The sequence below is a fragment of the Drosophila virilis genome, chromosome 4 (genome assembly GCF_030788295.1).
Source record: "Drosophila virilis strain 15010-1051.87 chromosome 4, Dvir_AGI_RSII-ME, whole genome shotgun sequence".
Lineage (NCBI taxonomy): Eukaryota > Metazoa > Arthropoda > Insecta > Diptera > Drosophilidae > Drosophila > Drosophila virilis.
This window is the reverse complement of record NC_091546.1, coordinates 23,821,999-23,840,719: the sequence shown is the minus strand read 5'-3', so window position 1 is coordinate 23,840,719 and position 18,721 is coordinate 23,821,999. Positions and strand designations below refer to the sequence as shown.

General features: G+C 36.1%; 1 protein-coding gene across 5 annotated transcripts in view; it reads right to left on the bottom strand.

Moving 5' to 3' along the window:
- The window catches only part of kuz (zinc-dependent metalloprotease kuz), a 140,441-nt gene that overhangs the window by 34,294 nt on the left and 87,426 nt on the right, over positions 1-18,721 (bottom strand). For all 5 annotated transcript variants that reach the window (XR_011416643.1, XR_011416642.1, XR_011416644.1 and 2 more), the window contains exons 4-5: positions 3,218-3,414; positions 2,628-3,153 (exon numbers count right to left, since the gene is read on the bottom strand). Coding sequence is in view for 2 of the 5 variants with exons in the window: in XM_070209070.1 (XP_070065171.1) it covers positions 2,628-3,153; positions 3,218-3,414 (723 nt within the window). In the remaining 3 variants the exon portion in view is untranslated. The remainder of the gene's footprint in view (positions 1-2,627; positions 3,154-3,217; positions 3,415-18,721) is intronic.

Below are 18,721 nucleotides of genomic sequence, written 5' to 3'. Positions count from 1 at the left end.
TTTTAACGCACTTTGGTATACTTTCGTCCACTTTTTGCCTTGTTTCACCCTTGGTCACAAGTTTTTCATAATAAATTAGAAACCTTTAAAGTGAAACCCCTTAAAAGTAGTAAAAACTTTCAGAGTGTAGACAATGCAAGTTTATTAAGCGAAATTATTTATTGATATATTTTTATTTGACTTGTGGAAAAATTCAACATTAATTGGAAGTTCAACAGCGGTGTTACATAATTGCAAATATTTCAACTAGTTTACTGTTGTGCCCTTAATCACAATGTGAATTGGCAACAGCGCACTTAATTACAACAAAACAATTTTAATTGAATTAAATTCATTGAATTCTAATATATACATGTCATACTAATTTGTTCTGATACTCTTCATTCATCCATTTTATTTATATGTTGTAAAGTAGATCAAAATTGGCGCTGTTGCCGTACTTCATTAATTGTTAATTAGCTGAAAACATTGCCGGAAATTAATATATTTTTATGAAACACTTGAGAAGAGTACTAGTCCTCTATGACAACTGAGAGAATATAAAATTATCAAATATTTCCAAAATAATTGTGTTAGCGTTGCCCCACTTTATTTGACACTGTTGCCACACTTCAGTTGTAGTCAATTAAGTGGAAACGCTTTATAAATTCAACCCGCAGAGCTCTATTATTAATTCGATATTTCAATTCACACGACAGTCACAACAAGACTTTTAATTAGGATGATTTATGCTGGGAATTTAATACATTTTGACATATTATTTCAAGTTGTTGTCTAAACACACACAAAATATGCCAAATAGGCGCGCGCAACCAAAACGGGACTAATTAAATGTAACACAATTTCTCCTACGCTCACACACGCACACTCGTACACAGAAAACTAAGTTAAACAATCAGTTAGAATCAGTGTAAAGTGCATCAATCAAATGCAACAAACGGCAACAGATGTCGCCCAACTAACAACAATTTGAGAGCGGCTAAAATGTAAGTGGCTTTTGTGTAAGCTCATTAAAATGATTACACCCAAATGCACACACACGCACACGGCACGCCCACAAAATTACAAACACACACACACACACACACAAACACACACGCACATTCACATACATAAGTCTACTAAATGCGCCCGCGACAATAGTTGTGTCTATTGTTGTTGTTGCTGTCTGTCAAATTGCATGCAATTTTTGCAACAAATTCTCGCGAGCATTAGGGGCAGTCCCTCGCACATCTACCCCACTGCCTCTTATTGTAGTTGTTTAGCTATGCATTAGATTTGTTTTTTATTTTCTATTTGCCACGTTGCAGCTCTGTCGTGGCAGCAACAACGTTCTTTTTTTGTTGAAGGCGGGCCACGCCTTTGTCGTGAACGTTTACACTGTAAGTGGAAGCTGTTGTTGTTTGTACAATGCCAACAACGATGTTGCATGCACAATGGTCACATGTTGCAGCAACTTTCATTGCCAGTGTCATTGTTGTCGCAATGTTGCCACTGCTTGTGTATTTGTGTGTATCAACTGTGCCTCAATTTGTTGCAAAGTTGCATAAAAGAATTGACCATTCAAGTGGCAAAGGTTTTTTTTTTTATTTGCATACATGACTGCTTTGTTACATGCCGCTGCAGCTGACGTTTCCAGGGGATATATTAACAACAACGTTGCCAAATTTTAAATATAAAATATAAATATGGTTTTCATACGCTATTTAGCCAATAAATGTAATATATATAGTGAAAATAAGTTACTAAATATAAAACTCACGCTGACAAAAGTTGCTAAGCAAATAAACAGAAAATTAGCTGAAATTCAAAGAATTTTAACACCCAGAAAACAAAAATAAGGAAAACTAATTATAAAAACTAAAAAAAAAATGTATGAATGTCATTTAAGAACTTGTGTGCTGTTGCCACGTTTCAGTTGTTAATATTGAGCGGTTGTTCAGTATTCGAATTGCCAGGTATTTTAGAATATATTCGTTAAGTCAGTAACTTCTTACAGATTTAAACATGGGCACACATACATTTGGCTCTCACTATATCTATACAATACAATCTCAACATTTAAAACTCAAAACTAATCATCGTTTATTTTGGCAACTTTTTAATATGCCGCCGAAATTTAAGAAAAATTGCCAAACTTCAATGTGCATGGAACACGTTGGAAGTTGTTGTTTTTTTCTTTTTTTTAATCATAAAAAGCTCATTGGACTAAACCCCACTTACGTTATTAGTAAGCCTTAAGATATTTTGATGCTTTTGAACACTGTTGCCAAACTACAGTTGGTTAACCAAATGTGAAGCATATTTATACAGCTTCCCCATTTGACAATTTGACAAGTTGAGGCCACTTTCTGGGACGATGTAGACCCGAAAATTATGTGCAAGCACTTGGTACAGACTCAACTCAACTGTCAAAACTGAAGTGAAATGTTATCAAACACTTTCAAGGTTGACTCGGGCATAAAAAAAAAAAGAAAAAATACCAATGAAGTCTTTACTTGACACGGCATATAAATCATATGACAACGCTTTTCATATTTTTCTTGTGCTGTCGTTTCTGTACCTTATAATAAACGTGCAAATTTTTCACTTTAAGAAAATTGTTTGGACTTTCGCTTGTGACTTACCTTCGCGCACATTCTCGTAGGCATCCTCAACGTGTGACTCCTTATAGATAATGGAGTGGAAATCAAGTTCGTCCTGTGCACCGGCAGCATTTTTATCCCCATCCACAGACTCATTTGTTGCGGTAGTCGGTGAAAACATTGTCGTTGATTCTGGCTGCTCGGAACTGCTGCGTGGGTACATTGGGAATGCACTTGTAGATGTGGTTTCAGCATTTTTATTTATGAACTTTTCTGTCTTATTAACAATGGCAGTTTTTTTGTTGTCTAGTGTGCTGGTGGACGCCGTTGTCGTCAAGGACAATGCAGTTGCGGTGGTCGTCGTCGTCGTCGCCGTCGCCGTCGTGCGATTTGTGGGAAAATAATGTTTGGCATGTTCAACATAATAGGCATCACGTTCCGTTATAATTTTACCCTCGAATACCCCATTGTGTATGGAACCAAATACATAACTATTACGATCCCCTATCACTTCGCCCTCATAGATATGATCCGTTGAGACATCAATGGGGCCGTTGCTATCATAAAACTGGGATAACAAATTAAATTCGATTATTATTTTAAAATAATTCATATATGTTGATAATACTCACGTCTAACTTATCACTAAATGTATTTAAATCACGTTTTAATCTAAGATGGAAGTCTCTTCCATGTGCTGCAAACTTTAAATGTACAAAATGATCTTTGGTCACCGATCGACGCGCTCTATTGTGACTAGCTCTAATGTGCTCATGATCATAGTTGAGTGTTTCATAGTGGGATATGTATTCATTGAGTCGTTCACGACCTGTAAATAGCACAGAGCGAAAATAAGAATATATAATTAGTTAAAGGTATTGAAATGTAATTCTTTATTTTTGTTTATAAACCTTGTAAAATTAGATAATTGTATATTCTTTTTTTATTAGATATTCCATAAAAACAATATTTATTTAATTTCAAAATGCTCTCATAAAAATAAATATATATACATATATATATTAAGGTCAAATTTATTTACTTTAATTTGGTTTAGAATAAGGAAATCATTTTTAAAAGCCTCTCTAGAGGTTTTACTACTTTAAGCCGTAGTCACATTTGTTAACATAGCCTCTTCACATGCCATATTGTGTTTTTTATGGGTACACAATTCCTGATTGCTTCACAAGCATCTAAGGTGTTAGTCTACCAATCAGTATTTTATATGCTTTCAACCTAGCAGACTCTCATTTATATATATGTGTATATATATAAGTATATAGGTAGCTGGCACATAACACTCCATTAGGCAATCTGGCACGCCCACACTTAAGCCAGCGAACGAGTAACAACCAACAGGCAGAACCAAACTGCGCACAAGTAATGCATTTATGAGTGTATGTGTTGACTGTGTATGTGTGTTGATAGGTGTGTGTGTACATGTGTGTTTGTAAATGCATTAAAAATGTTGCACAAGCTGCTGGCAAAGCAGATATATGTCTTTCCTTGTGTGTGTGTGTGTGTGTGTGTGTGCGCGTCGTTGGCTTGGGCTCTGCCATTTCTGGTTTGGTTTCCAGTCCATCTGCCAAAATAAATATGTTTGTGTCAGGGACAAGCTCCACTTTGGCACTTTTACACTTGCACTTCAAGTTCGACAGGCCACGCCCACATAAGTGTACGAGAGCTGCTGGGCGACATTGAGAGTAACTGCAAAAGTAAAATGCATTACAAGAAAATGCATTGCATACACACAGGCGCCACACTCACACACCCAAGCAGCAAAACAAGAGCCAAGGCTAGAAGCACAGCCACAGCCAGAGCCAGAGCCAGAGCCGGGGCCAGCACCGGCAAGAGGGGTGGCTTGAGGGCCGTTGGCCCACTTTTACAGCCATTAAATGCTATGAAACGTTAAAAGTATTAAGCGAATCAGCAAACGAAGCGCACAAAACAGAAGCTCAAATAGCAATGAAATGCAGCAAACGTGAGGCATTTCGAACGATTTTTGCTGCTGCTGCTGCTGCTGCTTCTGCTGTGGGTGTTCCGTTCAATGTTGTTGCAATTTCCAGTGTGCCCGTTGCGTTTGTCGTGTGTTTTTAAAATGCGGCCAGGGCCGGAGGGGAATGCGGAGGGGTCTGTTGCAGCAAGCAGCATCCAGCGTTGACGTTGTGTTTCAATTTCCGGCCTTCAATTAATTTGAAATTGCGGCTAGCCGATTTGAGCTGGGATTCAGTGCAATTGGAATTGGGTTTACGCCAAGATTTATTGTTGAATGCTGATGATTGTTATGCCATTCTTATAGACAGCTACGATGTCAATCGAAACAGAGCTTCGAACACAACAGAAAATGTGGGGAGGTTGAGAACATAGCAAACGTGTGTAATTTTAAGGAATTATTTAATGAAGAAATATTTAAATGAAATAAATTATTTTACAAATAAATTTTGATTTTGGAATATTGATGCTTCACTACGAATTTAAGCTTGTTAAAAACTTTTTTATTTTCATATGGCATTGCAAATATTTCCCTTTTGTCTATAAATTTCATTATCATTTTTGCATAATTATGGACAACTACATTTGTAAGATGTTTTCTTTTCACTTTAAAGCCTTTGATGATTGCCTAGGGAAATAAACTGCCAACAAAAAATATTAAAACTATTTCTATTTAATTCTTGCATTGTTGTTTATTTAACATTTGTATCTGTTGGGATCAACCACAAAAGCCACAAATTCACTGAAAATGGCAGCCGAAACGAACTAAGTATAGAACCTAATCCGAATGCCGCAAATATTTGCTGACAGTCTAATAGTGGTGCCTTAACTGGGCCGCAGATCCAAGAACCACATCAAATTATCGGCAAGGATTAGCAAAGTAAATACAAATGAAAAATTGACACAAGCCGACAGCTGGGGAAACTGAGTAAAATACCAGAGGAGCAGATAAAATTCAATAGTAAAACTCAACGAAGGCTATCACAGCATACACAACAACAGCAACAACAACAACAACAACAACAACAACAAAAACGACAATTACAACAACAACTACAACAATCAGCTCATCAGGCCAAAAAGTTTGGGAATATTCAAACCAAAGTAGAAGGTTAATTGCGTTCAAATAACCGCAAAAATCGATAGGAAAATGAATATAACGTCAGAATAGCTGCGGTCAACACAGATACAAAAGACAACTATAGATACAGAACACATATACATAGATGCGGATACAAGTGTTTGGTCTGTCTGGGTTTTATATACGCTGAGAAAAGAAAGAATGGTGAATATGCATTTGCTATGAGTAGGGAATTTTAATTACTTAAAATGCGGGCGCCACCAAAATGAATGCCAGCAAAATGGAGGATAATTTCCTTAGAGAAAAAAACGTTAAAGCAAACAGCCAACGGTCTTAAGAGAGGTAATTAAACACATTGCTTGAGCAAACTATAGAACTATAATTTTTTGTTTGCAATACCCTACTGCAACCGGTAAAAGAAGTTGAATCGGGTATAATTATATTCCCCGATTAAGCAAAAATTTAATATTCGTCTGCCGGAGTCAAGTTAACAGTTGAACAGAACCTAATTATTCAAATTATTGATTATTAAAAACCAATTAACACCTTTATTCATTACCAATGTCAGCAATCAGTAAGTTCATCAACAACATCTGATAAAAATGCTGTGTATTTCAGAAGAAAATTTCGACCTGTATTTAATTCTCAAAAAAAAGAAGCAATATTGCCATAAAGTAAAACATAATTTTTAAAAATATAAAAATACACTATTCAAAAGTCTGTGGAAATTATGGGAATCAGGGAAGAACAGAAGAGACGATTTCGGCAATGAATTATTATATATATATCCGAGACAAGATGCTTATTCCAAAAACGTATAAGAAGTTCCGAGAATTCCGATAATTTAATTTTCCACCCTTTAAGAACCTTACGCTAGACTGGAGATTGAGCCTGGAATCACTTTGACAACTCATCTAACAAGGATTGCCCAACCGTTTAGTTTACTTTCTTAAAATCAATAGTAAAAAATGCATTAATTACGGCCTTTAGTGAGAGGTTGCATATAAGGTACATTACTGTAACAACATGTTATTTACTAAATTTAAGAAATTTTAAATGTTTTTACAATCGTCAATAAGCTGTGTCGGCATCGCATATAATATAAGTTATGATAGTTGAAACTCAACCTGAACTAGGAAACTCGAAACATGCGAGTCAGTGCCACAAGTGAAACCATTTATCAAAAGAACTTTGGAGCTTGCCCAAAAAGTATATGTATCTTATCTCAGCTGCTAGCTAAAACTTGCTCTTGCAGCCTGTTGCCTGCTTCCTTCGGTGTGCTGGCCCATTTTTTATTTTTTCGGCTAGCTTGCGGCAAGCAGCTGCACATTTGGCCCACATAAGAAACGAGCTGAAAACGACTTTCGCTATTAACTGCTGCGAGGGGGAAATGAAGAAAGAAAAAATTGAATATGGCAAAGCGTTTGACCAACATCGGAGCCAAGCAAATGAAAAACAACTGCAAATAGCCAAGGCCCGACAATTGCCCGACTTTTATGGAAAACAACTTTTCTTTTTTTTTTTTATCATTTCTCTCAATTCTTACCCTCTCTTTCTCTTTCTCTCGCTTTCATTTGTCTCTGGTTAGTGCTCATCGATAACACAGAAAAAGTATTATGAAGAAACTCGTTTTGGCAGAGATCTCGCCTTGTATTGGCAAAACAAGTGGACGCTTCTCTCTTCTTCTCTTTCCGGACACAAATTAGTTGCTTTGGGCGCCGGCTGCTGAACAGTTGATTGAAAAATGTTCAATCAGCTGCCGCTGCCGACTACAAAAAAACCATTCTCTGTGCGTTCTAATGGGCTTGCGTGGGAAATGCGCTCGGGAGCGCATCGCCAAGCACATCAAACAACACACTATATAATCTTGTCGAACAGGGGCCACGTGCTGGATTTTCAATATATTTTAGCATAACCCAGACCCTATATTGGTAGTTATATATTATATATATTAACACTTGGCTAGACTATATTGCTACTTTAGTAAAAATCTATACTTATAACTCAAATTGAGTTATTGCGAAAAACAGCAATTTATCAATTTAAGTATTTTGACCAAAGTTTTCAGCTTAACTGCTCAAAACCAAAATCGGACCACATTCTCATTTGATAATAAGATACGAATTTAATTTCAAATACATTCAGGAATAAACAGTCCAGAATGTTTTATATGAAATCCAAAATATGAATATTACAACGTATATTTCCCAAGCGTGTTTAGAATTCGGCATATCAAACTTAACTTTTCTTTCTGGTCGATTTTTTTCTATTTTTTGCTCTCACTTAAATTCCATTAACCCAAAATTCTTGATATGTCTTGTCCAATCGATCCACGTCGTTTTGTGTCAGGCCAAACGAGCGTTTAATGTAACCACATCGAGAGTGGAAAATTCGTTCGATGTCCGCGTTTATTCATTTTTAACTGCATGTGTCATATACTCAGCACCAACAACTTCTGGTCATCCCCCTTCATGCTTCCCCTTACATAGTCAATGATGATTCAATTTGGTTGCAGTAGCTCGCACAAAATGGGCTTAAATGCGCTCAAGTTGAATATTTTAAGCTGTTGGTCAGCATTTTGGGTGGTTATATGCTCATTTTGATTGATAGGCTTAAGTCGGTTTGTGTGCATTTGTGTGTATTTGTGTGTGTGTGCAATTTCGTTAAGCTGATTTCACTTTGAGCGCTGCCTGTTTTGTTGCTGCACTTTTCCAGTACGCCACGTTTTAGATAAGACTTTCCCCCCAGAAAATCCTGGCGTCGGGCTTGCATTGAGATTCGTTTTTGCTTGGGCACAGTCTGAAGTTGATGGATGATGTGGGCACTGGCTTTGCTATTCGTTTATATTGCCTGCTTTTTGGCAATTTAAAACTGTTTTTGTGGTTTTTCAATTTTTGATGTATTTCTAATATGATTACAATTTTGTGTGTTCTGTGAGTAAAAGAAAGTAGAAGCTTTTCTGTCGTTGTACGTTAAATACGCTTTCAGCTTAAAATACTCTTGGTACTGCGAAAAAAGCTACAAATATATATTTGTTAAGTATATCGTATTAATTATAAATTATTGGCTACTATTAACAAATTTATAAGCAATTTGGGCATGATTAACAGATATAACAGTAGAAAATTATAATAAAATAAGAGAGCAAAAGCAATTGCCACAAAATAGCTGAGTTTAATCTGAAACACAATTTAAATGTACACATCTTTTGAAGATATTCATGCGAATTTCGCTTAAGTCTAAACAAACAATTTCACCAAAGTAAAGCTCAAAGTTTTGCACAAAAGATTTTTGTTCGTTTTATTGCACATTTTCAGTACCTTATAAGACTTACGTCAGGTCAGCGGACAGAATCCAAGCATAAACAATGGACAGATTCAGCCGCCCCACGACTCGGAAACTTTTAACGCTAACGAAACGTTGGTTAGAATGCGGTAAAGGGGCGGATTGACCGCAGCCGCAGCGAAGTAAGCGCCCTAGTAGCGATGAAAACCACACGAAGGGATGTCAAATAAAATCCAAGAAAAGTGCAATAAATCACGTACCGCTGCAATCACTTTATCAACGCCAAGTTTCTTTATAAATAAAAAAATGGCAGCTAAAAGGGACCCTAAAAATGCTCAAAATATAACAGTAAATTAAAAATAAATTACTTGATATTTGCAAATAATTAGAAAATGAACACAAACTTAAAACTTTTCGTACTTATGCGATTTTTCAGTCCGAATTCTTGAGCTTTAAACTCCTTCTGTCTGGCGTGGTTTGCCTTTAATATTTCAATTGCGTTTTATTTTCGATTTCGTTTTTTTGCTGCCGAACGATTTAAATTTTTGATGTCGGTTTTATATTTTATTATCAGTAAACGCTACGGAAAACATCCAATCAGATGAAAATTTGCCTTCAAGTTCACAATTTCGTGGAATGAAAATGAATCAATTGATTGCTGCGTTTTCTTTTGCATTCTTATATTTATTTTATTTCTTATATATTTTTTTATTTTTTTCCAGCATGAGCCGATTTACATGTAAATTGATGGGGCTGCCGACCTCACGCACGTGCCCAGTAATTGGAGTACATTTGTGATGGGCGTGTAGCGCGAGGGGCGCATTAAATTGAAGGCAAAACTTTTGAATAAATAAAGGGTGTACACTCGGTGATTTATTACGAGCTCTTACCAAAACAAAATTAATATTCTTGTAACTACACAGAATATTAATTATTAAATATTTATGTATTATGTGAAAAAACAGTCAACATGTTCAAAAAACGCATGCAAATTTTACGCCAACGAGTATTTTATAATCATTAGAGTTGAAAACTCCAATAATAACTTCGACTTTATTTGCGTAGACAACATTAAAACTAAAAAACGAATAGATGTGGAAGTAAACTGAAAATGAAAACGGAAGTTTCGTTTTCATAAAGGTTGTTATTATATTTGTGCATCTTTCCTCTTTTGATCTCAGTATTATCATAGAATTTCTAGTTTTTTCAGATGGGTCTCGCCTCTATAAACGAGCGTCAGAACGCAGAATCTACCAACACATTTATTGCATTGTACAACACTTGAAAATGATGTGAAAACTCTTCTCACTACAAAACATGTTGTTGGGAGGATTTTCAATTTTTAATATGGCCTTGCACTAAACTAGCAAATTGTGTGCAGGAAAATACCATGTTGACATTGTTTGCACTTCAGAGTTTGCTGCATATGAAAGTTCACAGTCACAATAGAAACACAACAGCACAACACCTAAACGGAAAAGGTAACAGCAAGGATGAGCGCGTGTGTGTGTGCGTGTGCATGTGTGTGTGTGTGTGGAGTGCATAATTTGAAAAACCTCCTTGAAAAGCGAAAAGCAAGCAAATTGCAAAGTCACCAAGGCCCAAAGATGTAAGCAACTGACAAAAGACTTTTATGTTACACAGTCTGATATACATACAGGTATGTATGTATGTGTATGCACATATATGTAGCTGGGAGTCTGTTATTTTATTTTTTATGGAAATATTTTCCACTTTCGCAGAAATGCTTTCAACCTCATCAAGAGCTTGTAGTACTTGTACTGATTTAACTTTTATTTTCGCTTTTTGTCCATAATTTCTCTCTCCCTCTCTTTCGCTCTGTCTGTTTTTCTCATTCTCTCTTCATCTCTCAAAGCGCATTAAGTCTTTAGCTTAAAGGCAACAGCAACAATCCAAGCAAACAAACAAACAGGCAGCTGTAATAGCAGCAATTACAACAGCAAAGTATTGCATACACATAGGCGCGCACATAAACACATATACATACACATATATGTAAGTACACACACACACACACACACTTAAAAGCATGACCAAAGACAAAGGCACATTAGCAGCTGCTGGTGGTCCTGCTATAGTGGGCGTCTCCCCAACTCGTTCTTGTTAGTTCAACAGCCTAGTTTAAGCATGGGTGAAAAAGTGGGAGGGGGTCGGCAGAGTTAGCCCCAAACTAATGCAACATCAAGTAGCCCTTACATGTTGTGTGCTTAAGGGGCGATGTTGCTGCTTTAAGCTGCCTAATTTGTACGCTGCTTAAATATAAAATCCGATGGCACATGCCTTAGCTGCAGCACAGCTGCCAGGCTATATGTACAAACAGACAACAACTCCCAAGTCTGAGGCTTAGAGTTCAGTTCAGTTTACTTGGCCAAACCTTTGAAGCGCCACATTAACCTGGTTAATCGATTGTGAACAGCCAAATATATAAAATTTAAGAAATAGAGAAATTCACGATGTTTTAGTCTACTAAAATTTACTAATGTGATATAATGTTTATTGCTTATTAGACTTATTTAACGAGAATATTTCATAATTTCTTATTAAAGTTTCAAATCTTGCTTTCAATTTTGTCTCATATTGTAGAAATATGCTCAAATAGTTTCATTAATTTTATCAGTTACTCATTTTTGAGATATACAAATTATGAAAGAATTCAACTTTATTATTTGGGTTGTTTAAATATATATTTGGTTTACTAAAATATAAATTTTCTCCAAAGCACTACAAGCGAGAAATATCAATCATATCGTAATATCGAAACATCGTACCAAAATCAATTCTACAAGAGTATTTAATATTCTTACTTTTATTCGCATTAAGCCTTAATTTATTTACTTTATTAAAATAAAAAATTGTTGTACAAAATCAAAAAATATACGAATTAAGAAGACTTTGGCCTAATCATCATTTGGGTAAATTTAAGAGGTTTCAGTTGCCATCCATTCCAACCTATTCTTTTCCCAGTTATTCCTACATCTTTTGATGTGTATCGTCCATTTAAATTACTACAAATTAAAAAACAAACAAAAAAAAAAAATACGATGATAGATAAGGATAAGGAGTTCAAATTAAACAATTGCGGAATTGTTTACCAGTTATAACAGTCATAAAACCACCATCCAGACTCGTAGCTTAGAGCACAGTTACCCGTAGTGACATCATTATCCTTATCTGGTGTTGAAAAATTTTTGTCCTTATGATAATTGAAGGAATCAGCAACATTTCCGGTAAAATCTCCAAGCATTTTAATCTTATATAACTCTGCCTCGTTGCCAATAACAAAGTCACTGTATCGAGCAAAACGGGTTTGATTTTGAAAGTCCTCCAGAGATATATATAATTCGTGAGGTTGCGATTGGGTCAGTTTATGAAGTTTCTCTAGTCCGATAAAGAACTCGCCACGTAAATCCCCAAAACCTGCCTTGTAATCATCCCAGCCTCGGTTAAAGTTCACACTGCCATTAATACGGCGTTGAATAACGATCCACCCGCTTCCGGCGTACTTCGAGTCACAGGACACGGAGAATGGATCCATATCAGGTACCTTTATCGGATAAATCTCACTTGGTTTTCCTAGGCAGATGGAGACTACAGACATCGCTTTGCACTCTGAGAGTTTCGCTTCAAGATGTTTGATCCTGGCTACATTTAATTCATTTACTTCGTGCTTCGATTGCGATTTCTTTAATTCTTTATCTTTTTCAGCGATTTGGGAATCTGCCGATTTAACTTTGGATTGCAGACTAGTTATGATACCGTCATTTGAGACGAGTTGTTTCTCTAACAGTGCAATATTGCTCTTATACGCGGCCGTCAATTCGATTTGTTGGTTCAGTTGTAGGTCCTTATGCCTGATTGTTTCCTTCAAATGAAATACAATCGCGTTTTGCTCATCGATTTTACTCTCTAACTCTGCGAATTGTTCTTCCTTTGATCGTATAGAGGCTGCGTAGCTAAGAAGCTGTTTAACCACTTTATAGCAGTAGGTTCCGCACTCCGAAGCGTTCCCTGTCGAATCCCTTGTACACTGCGTTAAATTTTAAATTAGACTCTTAATAATTGACATTAAATTTGAGAGGCCAACCAAGTCATTTGTCGATACTCCATTTGATTGAACTAGTAAGGGCATTAATAAAATTGCCCATAGTTTAAAATATATTCCCATTTTCAGTAAACTAATTTGAGATTTGCAACCGTTTGGCAGCGTTAAAAATTATAAACTGACTGAGACCTGTTTGCAAATCAAACCAAGAAAACCTTTTTGGTTATTCCCAGTACATAATATGCACTCAAGCCATAATAATCATCGCGTCAATAAATATAATCAACGCATTGCGAGTAGTATTATCAGCTCAATATACTTAGTTATATTTTTCAAGAGTCAAAGATTATCAAAGTTTTTACTGTGTTGTGCAGCTTAAGCATGATGCATGTTCGGCATCAATAGCCGAGTCGAGCTAGCCGTCTGTCCGTATGTATGAACGCAAGAATTTCAGAACCTATAAAAGCTAGACTTCAAATTTAGAATGTAGGTGCCTTTAGTCCATGCGAAGTACAAGTTTGTTTCGATAACTTACTCCGTATCCAAGCAATCGATAAGAATCGATATCGAAATCGAATTTTTTGAGAAAATCTGAGTTACCAAACTCGATATGTTGCTTTTTGAAATAAAGCCACGATTTTAATCTTGTACAATTAGATGCATTGTAGAAAATTTCAAACAGCATTCCAATTGCGATTGTATTGCTTTTTGTGCTAAATAATTCCTCTTTTCCATTAAAACTCAATTGTTTGTGTGGCTTTTGAGTAGCGGCAGTTGCAAATAGCGTGGTCTCTTACGAGATCGAGGAAACACTATTTTTTGTTTTTTTTTATTTTTAACTTAATTTTTAGTACTTCTAAAGCCAACTAGCCTCTTACTTCTTTTATAGTTTTTTAAGATTTATTGACTTTATTGGAAATTCCTGACATCTTTATCATTTGTGATAAAGATTTATATATTTGAATTTGTCCTTTATTATATAATATATAGTTTGTCATTTTAATAAATAAACAGCGAAAAATCGAAAATGAATAACATTTAACAAGTTATTTTCAACATTGAACGCAGCCAGACAAAAACAGAAGCGAACGAACACAAAAAGATTTCACTTGCCGTGAAAAGTAAATCAGCTTAAATGAAAATAAAAACAACAATGGAGTTAAAGCCATATGTTGGCAACACAGCAGCAAAAAAAAGTATGGAAAACAGTCAAGTGTGTGACGGTTGAATGTCCTGACTGCGCGATACTCTGCTCATCATTTTTGGGTAAACTATGAGAGAATGTTAGTAATAATAGTAATAATAATTATAAAATTAATAATAAATAATCTTAAATTAATAATAATATTAGTATAACTGTAGAAAAAAAATTATTTGTTTTAGGTGATTTGTGAGGGCGTCAGTGGGCATGGCAAAATCTTTACACCTTTATAGGTTAACTTTTGATAGGAATTATAGGCTTTCCTTTGCTTAAGAAGAGTGTGTTTATTAAAACATTTCAGTAAATTCATTTTGCCATAGGTTTTTAATATGTTTAAATAAAAATAAAAAAGGGATTTATATAGCCCATAAATCGCATTACGGGTTTTTCCTTATTGTATAAAAGGCAACTTTTGAAAAGCACCAATAAGGATCTTACTACATTGGCTGTATAATAAACCCTGCTCTGTCAGTTTAAATCCTAGTTTATACTGTTTTTGTAGTGTACACAATGTATAAAAGAATTTTATTTAACTGAATTGTAGTTTTTTACGCCAGCCGCATTCGAATTAAAGCTGAAAAATACTTGTCTAGCATGCGTGTTATCCTTTTATGTGTATGTCGCACAGATTTGTCCACACTTCGCACTGTCCTGTTTGTGTGCTTGTCAGCCAACATATTTCTAGTATTTATGGCAGATGATGAGGGGCACGAGCATGCTGTGCCCTCTCCCCGTCCGACAGTGTTCAAGACTTGTTTATGCTTCTTGTTTTGGCTGCTGTGGCTGTGGCTGTGGCTGCGGCTGCGGCTGGTGATGCTGCTGTTTTAGCCAAAAACTCATTTCGATAATGTGTTTTGCAGAGCCCTAAACCGAGGGCCAGCCATACATATTTTCATATTTTTCGTTTTTTCTGTTTACCGCATAGAAATTTGTGATAACAAAATTAGATATCAAAAACTTTGCCAGAGTGCATAAAAAATGAGCAAAGCAATCAGAGGATTATGCGGCGTATGCGTAATGAGTAATGAGTGCTGGCTGCCATAGCGTATGCGTAATATTTTTTGGCGCCCTACATTACATCACGTATGCCTGCCTCGAAGCATTTAAAAGCATTTTTCGGTTAACGTTGAGCTTAGTTAATAAGCCGCTCAAGTGTTGCGTGGCTGAGTGTGTGAAATTTGAAAATTGGGTTGCCTGATGGAGTGGCACACATGGTTGGGTGGTTCCTCGTTGCGGGAGGCAGCACGAAAATTAGACGGCTGTCTGTAAATTTCCTGTGCAACAGACTGTGCGAGGTTTGGTGGGGCAGCCTGGTTGAGAGCATTTTGCCATTAGGCTCTAGCTGTCAATTTGCATAAACATGACTGAAACTCTGCAAGCTTGCTTCAATTTACTTATTAACAACTGACATGAGGTGCAGAAGTTCACATAACATTTCTACAAAATTTACAGAAAATTATCGATTTCTCTCAGAGATCGAAATGGGGGCCAAATGAGGTTAAGAAAAGGCTGCTTGATAAGCTACTAAAAGATTATGTAAGAGAAATTTCGATATATATTTTGCTTGTCAATTTGTAAATATTATGCTCAAGAATATTTGATGATATTTAATTAACATTAACATCTGTAAATACTCAATATGTATGCTTTTTAAATAATTTTATATTTTTATTCTGCTTTGAAATGATAATTTAGTTTGACATAGTTATTCGAAACGAATCTGTATTGAAAAAATGTATAAAAAAGCCAGTTTATAAAATTCAGTTTCTTTCAACTTTTCGTTTCATAGAATATTTTAAAAGACAAAATGAACACTAACGTAACATGTTGAAAAAGTTAAAAAAAAAACTTGTGAATAATGAAGAAAAAACCGTGTAGAACTCAATATATACATATATATATACGAACGCATACGTCAAGCCCTATTAGCCTGTGGGGGGCTTATGTCCTTAATACCCAATTGACTTAATACCAACAAATTGCAGTCTTAATGCAACTGCAGCACATTGTTGGCTCTTTGCTTGGGTCACAAATAATTACCATATTAAATTCGCCAGAGTTGAGCAAAACTTTGTCCGACATTGACTGCAAAAATAATCAAGACAAAGTTGACCGCTGCCGCACCCTTACCCAAAAAAAGCTGCATATCGAGAGATAACGCCAAAAGGCAGACGAGAGACGCCGAGAGCACCCAGTCGAAGGCACTATGACATAAACCAGCCAATAATCTGACAGAACTAAACTCAAACCCCAAACCAAATTGGGTTGGTTGTAGAATGAGGAGGTCGAAGGACGGCAACCAACTGCAGGCAAGTTGGCGACAAAGCCGTTTCAAAATAAGTAAAGCGACACAAGACAGTCAGTTGGACAGGGTTGGGGCCAAAAGGCGCTCCTCAAAGCAGGCAATAGAAAAGTTTTTGCCTTGTAATGCATTACAAGCAATTTCACTTGCCAGAGCCACAACAGTTCAGACCAGCTAAACTTCGGGGCAAAACTTCAGTTTAAAGCAATGCGAGAGTCAACGAGAAATGTGGCAATGCCACATCCATCAGCACAGCGTTGTATGTGCGTGTGAGTGTGTGTATTACAATAAACTGAAAGCAAGTTAAAAAATAAAAAAAAAAGGTAAATAAATAAAATAAAAGCGCTTCGTTTAGTGGGCGGTACATAACTGGGTCAGCAGCGACATGGCTGGAAGGCTTGCCATGTTATTGTTTAGCCAATTGCAATTGTTAAGGATTTTTGATAGGGCCGGGCTGGGCGTGGGTTGTGTGCTTCACATGTTTATTATATTGAATTTATGTTGTGCTTTGTATGCAAGCGACGTTTCTGCTAACCAAATGACAAGCCCAAAACTCAATCCTTGTCGCACCGCACAGCACCGCAGGCCAACAGCCTGAAACCGTAATCCCAGCAGTTAACAAAGCGAATGAAATGGAAATGAAAATGGCGGCAGTTGCAGTTCGCTTCGTGGTTTGCATGTGTATGTGTGTGTGTGTGTGTGTGTGTGTGTGTGTGTGTGTGTGTGTGTGTGTGTGTGTGTGCATGTGTATCTGTGAGTGCGCGCGTGTGGTTTTCAGTGCGTATTCGCTTTGTCAACGCTTTTTGGGTCTTCTCCCTCAGCCGTTTGGGGCACGTAATAGGGGCGAAAAGCAACTGATTCTGCTACGCTGCCAGCATATTATGCTTTTTGACCGAGATTTTTCAATTTGCATGAATATGAACAACAGTTATTAACAACAATGCCCAGCAAAAGCTGAAAATGAGCACAAAATATAATAAAAAAAAAGAAAGCAACGACAGACACAGATTTCATTTATAATTGCGTCGCTAGAAAAAGGCAACCCTTTTAATTTCTTTACTTTGAATTACAAATTTAATTTTTAACAGCAATGGCTCTTACGTACAGCTTTGCATTATGTTAAATAGCTGTGGCTAAATGTTATGTAAATGTTTATTTTAAAATAAAACTTAATGTTATGTTAAACAGCGTAAGCTCTTGGCGATCTCTTACTAATATTCATGTGACGGCTATTTGTTTTAACCAAATAAATTAATTTCGATTATTTCAATTTGATGCTCTAGGTTCAACAGACTGTATAAATGTAATTGCTGTCAAGATTCAAATGCGTACATATAAGTGAAACTTAATGCTTACGTAAAACTAACACCAATTCAAAAATTTGCGGCAAGTTCAACAGAAATGCCATTTAAAACAAATTTCTAACAAATGGCTTAACCCGACTATCAGCAAGGACTAGCTGAAGAATTTGTTAAGACGCCCTTAGCTGACCAAATGCAAAATTCCATTTACCAATGCAAGTAAAATAATACAAGAACAAACACTGGCACATAGACATACGTATATGGATTTGTGGAAATCTCAAGCAAATAAACGGAAATAACAGCATTTCATTTAATTTGGCAGAAATTTAAGGCATTTACCCAACAAGTAATGGACACGGTCTTAGGCAACAGAAAGCGCAAATAGCCCGAAAATAGTTGGAAGGCAATGGCCGTTGCAGCTGTGAAAACGACAAAAACAAATATGACAAGGAAAACAAGAACGAACACAAGGATAGGAAATGCAGCGATGCAAAATGTTGAAATGCCAAAGCTTAAATTGCAATTAACAGAAGCGTTGAGCAACGATATGAACTGAATGTTTGATATTATCCTGCGACATCCTTTTTGCTGGTTCACTTGGTATTTATATAATTTGCCCGGCTGCAGGCAAAAACCAACTGTCTGTACAAACTGTATCTAGGCATATCTGTAATCAATATTTAATGAATTTCTGCTGCCTGGACAGCAATCAGAAATTATTAGACATAATCAACAGCAGGCCAAGCACGAGCCTGAGAAAGCCAAATTAGTGCTGAGAAATTTGTCTTCATCCGTAAGACAAATTAATTAAATTTTTCATGCCTTGTGATATTGCAAATTGTAAATTGGAATAAATTGCACATCTAAATAACAATTTATTTTGTCAACTTGTTATTACATTTTAGCAT